This window comes from Chlamydotis macqueenii, chromosome 12, assembly GCF_036417535.1.
Source record: "Chlamydotis macqueenii isolate bChlMac1 chromosome 12, bChlMac1.mat, whole genome shotgun sequence".
Taxonomy (NCBI): domain Eukaryota; kingdom Metazoa; phylum Chordata; class Aves; order Otidiformes; family Otididae; genus Chlamydotis; species Chlamydotis macqueenii.
In genome coordinates this window covers 3,971,647-3,986,879 of record NC_141567.1, presented here as the reverse complement: position 1 = coordinate 3,986,879, position 15,233 = coordinate 3,971,647, and the positions used below count along the sequence as shown (strand labels likewise).

Below are 15,233 nucleotides of genomic sequence, written 5' to 3'. Positions count from 1 at the left end.
TAAGTCATTCACAGATTAATACTGCATATACTTTCCTAGACAAAACAGTGTTTGCAAAAGGTTTCCAACAGATCTTTGGTGGCCACATATAAATCAACCTCTTTAAGAGGTTTTTTTTCCTCTCTTCAAGTCCTCTGCCTTCAGGAAAAATTTCTTAGCATGTAGATTTTATAGAGATTCCACCACAGAGCAGCCTACTAAATAATGTGTGCAGTCCCTGAGTGTCCATCTGAGATCATCAGGTCTTATTCTAGTAACAATTACTTAGTCAAATCCCACAAGGTTTTGTAAAGAAGCAACGCAACTTTGCAGTTAAGATACAGCTCCTTTATTTGAAGGAAGTTCATATTTTTTTTCTACTCTAATTCCCTAACGGTAGAAACATCCACCTTTTTCTGACAGTCTCTATTTTTGTCATTAAAAATGAGTTGAGCAGTACTTTGTCCAAAACAATCTCAAGTGTTTGGCAATAAAAGGGAAACTTCATTTTTTTCCACAATGAAGATTGTATTGGAATTTGCTTTGAAAACACACATTTTTGATTCGGGACCAGGTATCAATGTGGTCAACTGTTTTTTGTTGTATAACCAAAAAGTTCAAAAACACACATGAGAAAATGGATTTAAAACCCAATACCACTACTGTGATATTTACTCCACAACATCAGATTAAAATGTCAAGGATTAAAGTGATTACCACTGAAGAAAGTCCTAGGTATGAGAAGTGTTCAAACTGGCAGAGCACCAAATGCTTCCTGGAGTCAACTGTGCTACATAACAGCAGAAATGTGCCAGGACAAGAATGAATTTAAAATCACAAGTGGGCAATTACAGACACAACAAATGGCAAATATATTTATCAAAGGAAGAGTAAACCATTTATTGGAAAAATAATCTAAAAATATTATGTATTTGCAAATGATTTATGTGGTCACAAATATGGAGGATTTCCACTCTGGAAAACGTCTTCCTTAACTTGACCTACTCCAGAAGTACCTGGGATTGTTAACAAAAAACCCCACGTAAAAATTCCCCATGTAAAGAGGTAGGAACTGCACCACAAGAATAGTCTCAGCTACAACCAGTTCAGCTGGTTCAGCTATAAGAACTAAAGAGGGCGTAATCTGGAAGAGTTACTTCTATAACGCACAAAAGATGTACCAACGTTAATCTCACTCGCCAAACAAAGATTTCCTGTTCAAAAGGTGGACAAGGGAATCACATTTGTCAAGAGACGCTGCTCCTCTGTGCAAGATCCCTTGTATCCTGGGCTTCTGTCACTTTTAATCTAACATTTTGCAAAAGCTCTTTGACAACGTTTTAAACAGGAGCTCACTCTTTCAAAATAGAGAATAACAAGGAAAGATCCTTCCCACAGAAATGACCGTTGCTGTGTCCCATAGCACAGCCAGCCTGGAATGAGACTGGTAGAGCTGTAAGCCCTGCACCAAGAGCGAGACGATCTCCTCATCATTCAGACGAGCCTAGCAGATACAGTATCAAAACTAACATGGATGTCGTACTAGGACTGTTACTCCCAAGGTACAGACCAAGTTACCCTGTATTAGGTGGTCCTGGTCGTAAACTGTAGGCACACTCCCCGTTCATTTGCTAAATCATTTATATCTGAAATGTATTAATAATATTTGAGAATAATTTCTTAACTCTCTGCAACTATGTGGAGACGCACCTTTTATACACCAGCTTTTCCATGTTCCTGGAAATACGCAAAAGGTTCGACAAGGCCCAAAGATTGTACTTTCTCTGTAACAGGTAAATGCTTGATCCTTGCAGGGGGGTTGGACTAGGTGACCTTTAAAGGTCCCTTCCAATCCAAACCGTTCTATGATTCTATTTAGCTGGATTAGGGCCAGGTGTATGCACTCTGCCTCCTTTCTCAAATCAGATTCCTACCTTTGACCACTCTGATGCTTCCCAGATAGAAAGGCAGTCCCGTCCTTCGCAGCTTTGTACTGTTGTAGGTTTGTTGCCAAGGCAGTAGAGGTCTCTCGTGTTAACGTAGGTGCCATTTTGCAACTGATAAACACAAGTCACTTCGCGGTGCTGGACACCTTTCTCACAAGTAGCAGAGCAGGGACTCCAATGGCCAGTCACCCACCTGGGAAGGAGACAGAGAAGTAAGGTTAAAAAAATGGTGAAAAAAACCATTATGCTTCACTTAAAACCAGTGAGAAATGGGCAGTTCTTCCTAGATTTGTAGGTTCTTTAATGGTAGAATGGTTCTTCAATGGTATTGCTGTCACACTGAGACCAGGTACCTTTGGATGCTTAAGTGTGTAAAGCAGAAAAGTGTTGGTTTACAAGTGAGTGTCCACTCCTGTCTCCATACTAGACAGAAACACAAACTCTGCATAGCTCCCTTTAACCCCCAGTCTCTACAATGTGACGGCATTTTTCCCTCAGATGAAACCAGGCTTGTGTGCAGACCATGCACTCCCACAAATATTGTTATATTTGAAGGGTACCTGGGAAGACCACTGCTATATCTGCAAGCACATCTTCACCGTGCAGTGGAACTGTGTGGAGAACCTGTACTTACTGTGTACAAACTGGGATGGTGCTACAGTCAGACACGTAGACCAACACGGCTTTCCCACATCCAGGAGCAGAGTCAGCTTCTCTAGCCCTACGTGATACGGCTTCAAAGCACACAAACCTACATCCCAAACTATTCGAATGCAAAGACATCTCTTGCCTCACTTCTAGTTCACAGTCGCTGGTGAGCTTTCACTTTTCATAGTTAGGCTTCCCAAGATATTTAACTGGAATCTCACCTGTTTGAAGTTCATGGCATTAGAAGCCTCAAAAATTGAGAGTAATTGGCCATGTCCATTCTTTGAAAATATGAATTGCATTTAACTGCCAAGGCTCAAGTACTTAAAAAGACAAGTTTTTCCCTACAGAAAGGATCCTACAATGTTGTTTCAAAGCTGCCTTAGCTCACAAGGATGTGTCATAATCCAATCTGGAGGTGGGGAGTGTTTCCCTACACCCATCCTTTCTCTGAGCCTTTGGGATTCATTTGCTTTGTACACACATTTCAGTTGCCATTTCCTTTCCCTTTGATCAAAGTGTGGTGGGAACAAATACACAGCCTTTATTTTGTTGTCTGCTTTGTTATGCCTTTAAAGGCTCTTTGGCAAATATCCAGCACAATGCTGTGAGGCGTTCGGGTGCCCCCAAAGTCAGGAACACGCTGCTGCTGTGAGCAGTCTCCGGCTGTGGGCACGCAAGGGAAATGGGGCAACCTCACCCCACTGCCTTCCAGCTCAGGGTAAGGCCAACTGAAAGGCTCCCACAGCCTCCAGCAAGTACTGGAAGCATCACTGATTTTAGAGCCGGGCTACACAAAATGTCTACGAAGAATCTGCATTAGGAGGTATGTAGGGAGGAACGATGTTTTTTTCTAAAGACAAGCAGCATCGATCTTTATGCTTCCTGCAATCTGTCAATGAGGAACATGTTCTCTGTAATTACAGGCATTCCTGGATGAAGTGAAAGACTGGAATGATATCTGTGTCGGTGCTGTGCACCGGAAAGCTATCATGCCTTTCTCACCAGGTAATTGACCTTCTAGCCTGCTATTTAGAACTGTCATCTAGATTAGTATCCTTACACCATGAATCTTTGACTTGTCACTCAATCCTAGGTTGTCTGTTACAGTAAGTGGCTCAAATAAGACTTCCCAAAACCCAAAGTCTGCTCAGAAATACTATTTCATTTTGATGAAGGCTCCAAGAGTCTAGGTAGAGCACCATACATGCCAACTTATTAACCACATTTCTTTTGAAGTTGCTGCGTAACTTCTCCTGAACGAATCAAACAACTGTTTCCCATCCTTCCATTCCCGAGCAGAGAAAAATCAACTCAGCACAATTCATAGAAACATCTTCACTTGGTGCAATTGTCATGAACCCATCTCTCAAATGCTAGGACTGATGACCTGGTCTGACAGCACCGACGACCGCATTGACAGTGAAGGCAGAAGCCATTTGGTTTGAGCAGAACGAGATCGGGCAAGCCAGCCACCTGTCTCGTATGGAACAGCACCGCGCTCAAATGTTTCTGTGCATTAAAGCAGTTGACACATCTGAGAATTTTCGTTGGCTAAAACAGCTGGCAAGACACCAAACGTGCTTCTCTAGGCAGTAGTTCTGGAGCATCTCTGGGGCTGAGCGCTTACGGAATGGGAAAATGCCATCTGGGTAATCAAATACTAGGACTGCAAGACCGTCAAAAATAGCCTTGAAGTGCAGAAATCAGTGTTCATGAAAATTAATAGCCAGGTTCCCTTGCTATCAGCTGGGCTCTGCCCTGTCAAAGCAAGTGTGGAGGCAGCTATCGCTCTGGGGGAAGAACTGCTCAGCAAGGGCATGGAGGGGGAAGAGTGACTCTGCTTTACGAGTCGAATGCGACTCATGGGGCCGGGAATGGTTTCTCTACAGGCTCCACTGAACTAATATTCACTTCAGCACTCTCACTGTGATCTACAGCTACTGGCAAAAGAAAAAGGGAAAGGGACTGAAAGCAAAGAAGAAAGATAAAAATACATTCCTGGCAGAGGTTGTCTGTGAGCTTGCATTTAGGATGGGCAGCACGCAGCATGCCAACTATTTCCAAGATGCCTTAAGAAGGAAGGTTATGACTTTCCTTTCAGGAAGGAAAATTCAGGTGTGGTTTGATTTTTTTTTTTCGTTCTTGTGGAAGGGAGAAATCACCTTGTTTCTACGCTGTTCAGTGTTCTCTAGTTAGTGCTGCTCTACCACAGATGATAGAGTGCAACTGGAAAACTGGCACAGAAAAAACAAATATTATCATCACCATGAAAAGAATGATTGGACAGGGCATGAGCCAAAACTCAGGGAATCAACACAAAGCCGTGCCTGTGGTGAAAAATCTCCAGCTTTTTTGTCAGAGTGGCATCTGTATGGCCAGCTTCAGCTACTGACCCCTGCATCCACCCCTGATCCCAGCTCAATGGTTACAACCAAGGTGGGGCTACACTGTAAGGGATCTCCATCCTACGTGTGACAGCTGCTGCTAGCACGGACTCAAAATACGTAGAAATTAAATGCTATTTTAAACTGGTGGGTTTAGTTTCATATCCAAGAGACAAGTGACAGATTAAATGTCTGAATAATAATATCAGTAAAGCAGGCTATTTTCAAAGGCATCAAGGGGATAATCACTTTGACCACAAAACTTCATCCTCTCAGTGAAATGATCTGGCAAACAAATAAATGCGAATCCTGTGTGTGGTACCGGCAGTGCTCTGATCTTCCCCCCCACTTCTCCTGAAGCCCCTTCATAGGCAGCTGAAAATATTATTTTGTTCTGTTCTGCAAGGAACAGAATCACTGCAACTATATTTCAACAACATTGTTCACCACCAAAGTGGAAAGACAAGGAACTTATGGATAAAGTGATTAAATATGAAAATTCCTGCCAGTTTCCTATTTGGTAAAGGAATGATTAGCATAATTACTGTCTGCAAGCAATATACACACAGGGAAGAAAAATGTGATGCACAAGTAATATCACATTATCATTACTATTCAATTACACTACAGACAGAGTTTCCTCTCTACACTGTCATTACACCTTTTGAACACACCTGGATGTGTTTAAGAACAAGACTTACTTTCCTTTTTTTTTTTTTAAATGGATTTTTTTACGACAATGTAAAAAATAATTCCAGTGTTCTAACTCAAAACACCAAGCTAGTTCTGTATTACTAACTAAGCCAATTACCTGTTGTCCACTAAGCTCTGTGTATATCATCCAGTGCATTTGGCTCCAGTTATGTTTTAAGGCTGTAAACCGATCTTAGGGATTGCTTGACACCACAGCTCTTTCCAGTTTGGTCTTTCCCTCCCAGGTTATAACCTGTTCTGTTGGACCATGTGGGTGCTCTAGCTCGAGAGCCTCCCATTTTTCCAACAAGCACTGATTTATGTGACAAACACACTCACCTTTCTCACAACCATAGGGACAGCTTTACGCACGCAATTATTTTTTTTTTTAACCTTACCTCTATTGAAGATTCAAGAGCTAGATGATCCCTGCTGGTGCTTACATTTAGGAAGAAGTGATGAGCTTTTAAGCATGGATTTTTTAACCCAGTCAATGTCTGTCTTTCCAGCTAAAAAAATGCCCAGGAGGGTTTGTTTTTCTCTAACCTCAAAAAGCTGGGAGAGGCAGGACATGCAATCTGAGAGGGCTGTTTTAAATCTTTGTCTTCTGAGTCTTCCTCAACCTCTGACCTCTCAGTATCTCTACTGAGGAACTGGGAGTTCTTCTTCTAATCTGCTTTGGCAACACTCATCTGGCAGGGCCCTGGAGCAAACGTGAAATATCTGTTGGAGGTTCAGTTCATCATTTGATCTTTCTATGGTCTGGATTAGTCATTAACCTTGAATTATCCACTCTACCTACTTGCCTAAGACTCCCACAATTTCTAGGAAAAAAAAATTGTCTACAGCACCACGTACATGAACCCAGGGGAGATAAATGTCTGCAAATGAAGACATGTAGCTAAAGATTTGGGAAAAAATGCTATGAAGATAAAATGGGTCAAGGTTGAAGGATGAGGTGGAGGAGTGTGATCAAAAGACATGAGGCCACTTTTCAGAGATTTGTAGCCTCTTATACCGTAAAGCCATTACATGTTCTAGAGTAAATATTGCAGCACATTCAATTTCACCTGGTTATCTCCGTCTCGAGCTCTGCAGAAGACCGGTGCCTGCAGGTTGGTTCTGCTCCACTAACCAAACATCCATGACATATTTGTACAAGCACTCGCTATCTCCAGGGACTGCGTTACTTTTGTTCCCTATGCTACAGTGAAATTAATTTCCCTGCTTTCACAATAATAGCCTGGATGTGACCCAAGACACATTTGCAATAACATACATTTTTCTGGTTTTATTAAACCTGGGTTTTTTGGAACGGTACTACTGCTGAATAAAGTATCAGAGGAAATTTGCTACTAAATAAGACATAGCTAGTCTGAAAAAGCACTTGTGACGGAAACTAATTAAAGCAGCCTAATCTGAGGGCTCTATTTCTAATAGATTTTATCGTGTAACTTTTAGTTTAACATACTTTGTTGCAGTACTGCATAGGTGAGGATACCTCTATGTCTAGTTAGCACTGGTTGTCTTTAGCACCAGTTTGTGATGCAAAATCATGTTTAAGTTGTTCTTAGTTTTCTGAGGCACCTGAGTGAAACTGCAGCTCTACTGATGCTAGGCAAAACTCAGACCAACTTGTAGTGGGGCCAGGATTTCATACTGGATAATTTTAGCAAGGAGAATTGGAAAAGACTTCTGAGAACCGGTCACGTGGAATTGACAGTCAGATATTTTTTGCCTTCAGCTAGCAAACCAACTTCATGCTTGAATGTGTAGAAGCAAGAAAACCCTGCTTCCAAACGGACTCATGATTTCCATGAAATACACACATTCTGCTATTGTATCCTTCTCTCTCTCCACACTTCTGCAACTCTCTACCATATCCCTGCCATACTGGGGTGAAAATATTCAGGTGAATCTTTACTTTTGGGAACAGGTTGTGCCACACCCAGTCACCAGAAGTTTTTTTTTTTAAAAAAAAAAAAGTACAAGGAATCTAGTAGAATAATACAGCTGCTGATGTCGACGGTAGGACTCCAAGACTAACATTCCTGTCTGATTGCCTTTATAAACAGTGCTCAGTAATTTTCCAGTACAGTAGTCATTCTGCTAACAGACTTGCCAACTTCCACTCACACAGGTTTCTTTTTTTCTGTAGTGATTATAATTTTGACAGCTTTATTTTTTTTTTAACTTCCCACCAATTATAAGATCAGCCATAGGACAACGTCTTATGATCTACATGCACCTTGGGAAGTTGTTTTTTTTTTTTAATGGAAGATACTGTATTCTCCCTCCTCCCTCCCCCAAATCAAGCAGATCCCTCAGTTTCTAAGGACTCAGCGTGGCGTTGGTGTGAGCAGGTGTCCTTGCTGGCAGCTGCCTCGCTACGCTGAAGCTCAGAATACCTGCACCCTCGGAGCCCCTTGACAGCGAGATACCCCTGCCCTGATCCATGGCCAGTGTATCTTTGGTGGGACAACTGGTGTCCAGCTCCATTGCCTGCCTTTCAAGGAAGGCAGTGCCTTTTCCTCAGCTCACGCCACAGGATGCAAACATCACAGCAGGCAGCAGTAGGAGCGAATTCCGCAATTAAATATTTTGCTAGATTATCCTCCTAATCCTTCTTTGTGGGTAAAGACTGTGCTTGGCCTGAAGAGCCTCAAAACAAAGAAGCACAGATCATTTAACATTTTAAAACAAGGCAATGTTCAACCATGAGGTTGTTGAGTCAAACATTATAACGGGAAAAGCTGTGATGTAAGCCAGCCTGGGTGTTTATACCAAAGCTAAGAAACCTGTCTCATGACTCCATGTGAAAACTCATGCCAAATTAACTTCTGCTTTAGCAAGTCATCTTGAATTATTTCACGTAAACGCATTTAGCAGCAGTCAATAAGCTCTCCTCACTCTACTCTCTGTTTCTTCCCAAGCCTTCTCTTACTTCTCTTCCAGAACTGCTTCAGAGTTGAGTTGCTGGATTTGCCTGAAAATATCTTTTTGCCTTTCAGTAGCTAATTAACGACTGATTGCCTGTTGCTGCACTTGATGAACTGCCTACACCCTGGAGCGCACGTGATTTTGTCTCCTTCTAGCGGATGATGATAACCAGATGTGCCTACAACCAGACATCAGCTACCCACTCACAAAAGTGCCCAGAAGAGTCTCAGGCTTTCCTGGTCTCCAGCATTTGGTTTCTCCAGCGCCGGCAGCCCAGGATGGGTTCCCCGAAGAGCAGCCACAAGAGCGCAGCATTGCCCGCTCGCTCAGCCGCCCGCAGCCACCGTGTCTTGCGCCGTGTCCAGCGCGGTCCTGGCAAATTCATTAAGCTCAAACCGATTCTAGAGATCCCAACTCCACTTTTGGGAAGTACTTCAAAATGAGCTCTTACGTGGTGCCTTCTTGGATCAGAGGGTGCTAACATTACTACTTATGCCAGATTTCCAGGCTAAAATGATTTGAAACCCTCCCCATGGCTGTTCCTCCTTTTCTTTTTTTTCATGTAACCAAATTCAAAACACACCAAAGGAGATGTTTCTCAGCACGAGGCACAGATAAGGCTTTGAACTCGTTGCCATTGGACCTTACGGATGATAAACATTTGTACGGGTTCCAAAAAAGCCGACTGTGTTAATGAAAGAACATAACCATTTGGAAGCATTACATGTCTAGCTCAGTCCCTCCAGTTAACAGACACTCCCAATATGTCCCTCCAGTTTCGTATAATTTCCATACAGCCCTGCAAGTAATTTGCTAACATTCTCAAGGAGTTTTCCATAATACTGCTCCCCCCCCCAAATTCTACTACTTGCAAGACTTTCACCTCACAAAATAAATTCAAAACCGTTCTGCTCCCTATCCCCCTGTGATGATAACACAAATTCACAAATAAATACGGTGCAAACAGACCAGAACCAGGGAGACTGACTGACTTCTGTATTCTGATTTCCGACAGAGCACTGTCACAGGAATAGGCTGGAGGCTAAAGGGACAGGTGGACTCTCAGACAGTAAGGGTCATGCAGATAAGCATCGTGAGCTTAAATCAGACCAGGAATCAAAGCAACAGGCCCTATCAACCATGGCACACCGGAGCACCACACTTTGAGCGGACACTGGCCCTTAGGCAGGTCTGCGAGGTGCTGAGCCAGCTGAGGCCTTGGCTGACTTTTAACTGGCTTCATTTTTTCCCCAGCAGGCATCACTGCAGTGCGTGAGCCCTTGGAGAGCACGGCGTTGGATTCCTGTCCATGGATGGAAAAGTGAATGGGGAACAGAAGAAAGAAAGAAAGAAGGAATCCATGTAACCACAGACCTGACCTCAGCAGCGTGCCAGTTTTTAGAGCGGATCTGGAGGGAAACAATAATCAAGGACATTGTGGGAAATGTATGCAACCTAGGTTTCCTCCAGGCAAAACTCATTGGCTGTATTTCTTTGATTAAAATAAGTGCTTTTCCAGACAAAGGAAATGTTGCAGATTGAAGCTATTTGGTTATCAGTAGAGAACTCCTTTTGCTGCGTTGGAAATGCTTATGTAAGTTGGAGAAACTGGTGATCCACTGGGAAACATGGATATCAATGCGTAAATCACACGGCAGGTGAGAGCTGGCCACAGTGTAGTGCCGTAAAGGAATATTGGGTATGAAAGGAATTCAGATTAGTTACCAGTGGACTTCCTGAAAGATCTGACTTGCATTTGATCTAATTTAGTATGTTCATTAATGACCTTGGCACAAAAAGAAGAAAACTGCTGAAAAATCAGGGAAAATGCTGACAACACAAAGTCTAGAAGCCTTGTCAACGCAACAAAGGATTAGAATGTCATACAGGAAGGACTGAATAAGCCTGAGTGCTGCAATAACAGAGGATGAAAATTAATAGCACACAGTGCAAGGTTGTGTGTTTAGAGACAATTAACAAGCAATTCTGTGTTGAAGTAGGATTCGTAGCGGCCCAGAAGGCCAATCGCATCCTGGGCTGCATCAAGAGAAGTGTGGCCAACAGGTCGAGGGAGGTGATTCTTCCCCTCTACTCTGCCCTGGTGAGACCCCACCTGGAGTACTGTGTCCAGTTCTGGAGCCCCCAGCACAAGAAGGACATGGACCAGTTGGAGAAGGTCCAGAGGAGGGCCACGAAGATGATAAAAGGGCTGGAGCACCTCTCTTATGAGGACAGGCTGAGAGAGTTGGGGCTGTTTAGCGTGGAGAAGAGGAGGCTCCGGGGAGACCTGATAGCGGTCTTCCAGTACCTCAAGGGGGCCTACAAGAAAGATGGGGATAGGCTGTTCAGTAGGGCCTGTTGCGATAGGACGAGAGGTAATGGTTTTAAAATAGAGGGGGGTAGATTCAGATTAGAAATTAGGAAAAAATTTTTTATGATGCGGGTTATAGAACACTGGAACAGGTTGCCCAGAAAGGTGGTGGAGGCCCCATCCCTGGAAACGTTCAAGGCCAGGCTGGATGAGGCTCTGAGCAACCTGATCTAGTCGGGGATGTCCCTGCTCCTTGCAGGGGGGTTGGACTAGATGACCTTTGAAGGTCCCTTCCAACCCTAACCATTCTATGATTCTATGAAATAAATGAAAACACCTAGAATCACTGTAAGTCACAAATATGATGCAGCCATTAAAAAAGCAAAGCATGTATCAGAAGAGTTACTGCCAATGAAGACAGGAGAGCATGAATGCAACTGTGTAAGGGCTAGATTGGGCTGAGATTGGGATTCTTCATACAGTTCTGGTCACCTGTGCACTCAAGTTATTAATTTAAATAACGTAACTTAGATCACCAATAGAGAAGGTGACCAAGGGATTGAAGAATTGATACAGAGTCTCTGATCCAGTAAGAAGTTAAAGAAAAGTAATGGATTTAGCCCAGAAAAATGATGGCAGGAGGAGATAAACTGGTTTGCTGTATCATATGGCACTGAGCCCCAGGCAAAGAGCTGGAGAGGGAAAATACTGTATGAGCAAAGGAACAGAGCTGATGCAAGAACAAACGGCTGAAACATGACAATGAATAATTAAGGCTGGAAATAAAAGATCCTGACCCACATGACCAGCAAGGTCACAGAGGAGCCTTCCAGTGAGGGAAGGAGACTATGGAGCAAAATCAGAAAACTAACCCTTGGACTCAGGAGATACTTTCAAGTCTAAGCAGTGGAAAGAAGGGCTCAGGTCTCCTGTGGTTTTCTGTAGATGAAGGCAGGGATTTCTGGCTTTTATGCTGCTGTTAAGCGTCTGTGTAGGAATACCACATACTCAACAGGTCCCCAAAAGAACTCAACCTCTATTGAAATCTATTACAGCAAAGAGGAGGAAAATTAACAGTGTTTGCATACAGGCCATTACAAGGCTAACAGTTGGGAAATTTCATATGTTTTTGGTTCTTTTCCTGCATTAGAGGGGAGCAGTTTCATATTCATAGACCCAACCATGCATGTTGAAGTGTGTGGCCACTGGCCGACCTGTGTTTTCAGTAATAACAGCTGATGTGATCTGTGATTTCTGAGTCTGGTGCCAGCATGAGTGCTGGGTTTGCCTATATATTTGGGTTGGTGTTCAGTGTGCTGGAAACAACCCATACGCACCGCATGCAAGAATCCAGATTCCATCTGGTTACAGCAGGGTTTTGTAAAAAATATCTAAAGAGCTAGGCAAAGGATTAGAATAAAGAGGTGCTAATAGGGTGCAGTTGGGACAGGAAAGGAAGCTGTAAAGAATTTAATGGAAAAAGAGGGTCAAGGAACATTAAAAATAAAATAGGAAGAAAAAGAGGCAGTTTTTTTAAAAGGTGAAAGAGTAACAATAATAAAGAATGAAAGATTCTTTTATTTTTGCCAGTTTCAACAAAACCCTTAAGAAAATTCTCTTCTCTGGCATTTAATTTTAAAACATTTCAGTGTATCCAACCCTTTTTTCAATCCTGCTTTGTTTTCTTCAGATGCTGGGTTGCAGTTGCAGAGCTCTAATCTTCTCCTTGGCCTCATGAAACTACTGTCCCTTGCCCCACGTTATTTGGCTCTCCCAAAAGGTGGCTGGAGTTCAAAGGGAATATAATTTGCAAAGCACTTTGGGATCACGCTGGAAGAAAGACACTGTTATATTAATATCATACCCCCTCTTCTTTTTTTTTTTCTCCAGCTCATTTTATATATATTGTGTGGGTTATTATTTTTTTTTATTTTTATGACAATCTCAACAGCAGTAGCCTTCCTCCATTTCTACAACATGATCTCACCCCATCCCAAGGAGTTTGCAATCCAGACTACACAGGGATTGAGAGAGGAAGCAAAGGGACAGCGTGGGATAGTGAATTTAAGTAACACAGCACATCCAGTCCTGTGCTGGCCATAAGACTCCTCCCTAGAGAGGATTTCTCTGTAGGTGATTCTTTTAAATTTAGAGTAAAAGTGTAAATGTAGATCAAAATGCACAAAACAGAGCAGGTTTACTGCAGAAAGGAAAGCATTGTTCCTACTTCAACACTCAGGTAAAGGGCTTAGGTTTGAGTGGAAATGGGAAAGGACCTTATTGTAACAAGATGCTACAATAATTTTACTTGAAACCCTAAAACAAATTCAGGGCTTATAAAAAAAAAGCATTGACATGGTGAAAGAGAATGGTTTCTTTAAGATGTTCTTGGTCAGAGAGTATGCTAAGCATGCATTTCTAATATCTGGGTGGGCAAACGCAAGTGGAAATTTAAATTCTACAGAGGCAGAGAGAATGTGCTTCAGAAAATGTTTCCAGCCAAAAGCATGTTAAGTGTGAAAGCGTGGTCTACATGGAGGGAGTGAGAGAGCATGGTCTATCAGATCATCAGCAAGGATTTTGTGGCCTTTCTGGGTACTAAGCACATTTGATGTTTGCTGTCATTGCTTTGGCAAAAAATGGATCAAGGAGAGCGTCACTGTGCCAGAGCTAATTGCCCCTGGGGACAACTGTGCTAAATTGTGGCTATAAATTGCCCGGTAACTCCATACAGAAGAAGAGATACCTTGGAATAACATTAAGGGCTGGACCTGAATCCACAAAAGAACACAATCTGGATATAGGAACAGAGTATCCTTTCCTCAGCAGGTTTTCTGTGATTTAATCCAACCCATTGTCACCGCCCTGGACAGGCAGCAACGTCATGGCGAAAGTGTGCAACAAAGAGGAGACTTCAAGGGCTCAGGGTTATGGAGATCCCATTGAGAGACAGCACTGCAGGACATACGGCTCTAATGGACCTGATGGCCAAGATCTCATCTGCTGCCCTCAGCTAGTAGAGGCAGAAGCTGCCCACTTCTTCCAGAGCTTCGTAATTTCCTTTTCTTCATCTCTACCGCCTGGAACCCCTCCATACACCTGCCTGGATTCACTCCAGTCTCCTGCCAATGGCTTCACAAAAGGTCTAGAAGAAATATTTTATGCCAGGGCAGAAACACAAGCAGATGCTCCTTGTTTCTGTCCTTCTGAGAGAAAGACATGACAGAAATCCCAGCATCACTGAATTTAGGGAACTTCCTCATGGAAATGACAACTGTTTCTTTGAAGTCATTGGGAGTTTGGCTCTCCTTACACACCTAGAAGCACATGGGGCATTTCATTAGACCTTTCCGTACCACTGAAAGCACTATGGCCACAATTTGCACAGCAGCAGACAGAAAACAAAAGCTGAAACAGCCTTATTGATGGATTACCTGACACTGGATTTCTCTGCTCCAGGGCACTTTAATCAGAGCGCAGGTCTAATTAGAAGGAAGTGTGCTGTTTCTCATTTTCCCTGTTGTTTCTGCCAGCAGGATTAGTTTTGTAAGTACATTTCCCTGGCTTGTCTGACTATGCAAGATGCAATGGCTAGCAGGTTGCTTGGAATATAGTTTTTTAGATCTTGATGAGCTTTATCCTAGATTGATTTTATGTTCTAACTACTATCAAAACTGGAGTGTCTACATTACTCCACAATGCTAAGCAGTACTGCAGAGCAAGAGTGAACTCTTTCATTAACAAACAAACTGAGCAAATTAATTTGCTGTGTTTTGTCATTTTGGCCAGAAAGGTCTTTTTTTTTTTTATACAATATAGATCAAAATTAATTTAGCTGAAAGTGCTTGCCAAATTAAAAAGAGAGCTTTTTATTATTTTAAAAACTTATTACTGCTAGATCTCTAATTACTCCTACCGATGCAGAAAAAAAATCTTTACTGAGGAAAGCATCTAAAATGTGTTTCATCATAATTTCTTGACTTCAGCAAGACTTAGACATGTTTCCAAAACTAGGCAGGTGTTGCTAGACACTGTACAAACTTCAGATGAAGAAGAGATTTTTCTTGTCTAGAGAACGCCAATGCGAAGTATGCTAATACAGGTCAGGCATGCAACACAGCAGGTCAGCCATAGGAGCTTAAAGGCTGTGGGTTGCTTGTGAGGTTTTTTCTAGCACTGTTTAACAATTAATCAGACCTTACTCTCTGCTGATTAAAAAAAAAAAAAGGTTAGATACGCAGCTACCGCACTCTTGTCTAGCTTTGTACTGCAAGCTGCTCTGTCACCCAGGAGGCGGCCAAAGGGAAAAGAAAAACCATCCCCAAACCG

The 15,233-nt window shown here is 42.6% G+C and overlaps 1 protein-coding gene across 3 annotated transcripts in view; it reads right to left on the bottom strand.

Moving 5' to 3' along the window:
• ADAMTS17 (ADAM metallopeptidase with thrombospondin type 1 motif 17) overlaps positions 1-15,233 on the bottom strand; it is a 187,130-nt gene that overhangs the window by 22,276 nt on the left and 149,621 nt on the right. For all 3 annotated transcript variants that reach the window (XM_086757388.1, XM_086757387.1, XM_086757389.1), the window contains one exon: positions 1,914-2,118. In XM_086757388.1, the coding sequence (XP_086613514.1) occupies positions 1,914-2,118 (205 nt within the window). The remainder of the gene's footprint in view (positions 1-1,913; positions 2,119-15,233) is intronic.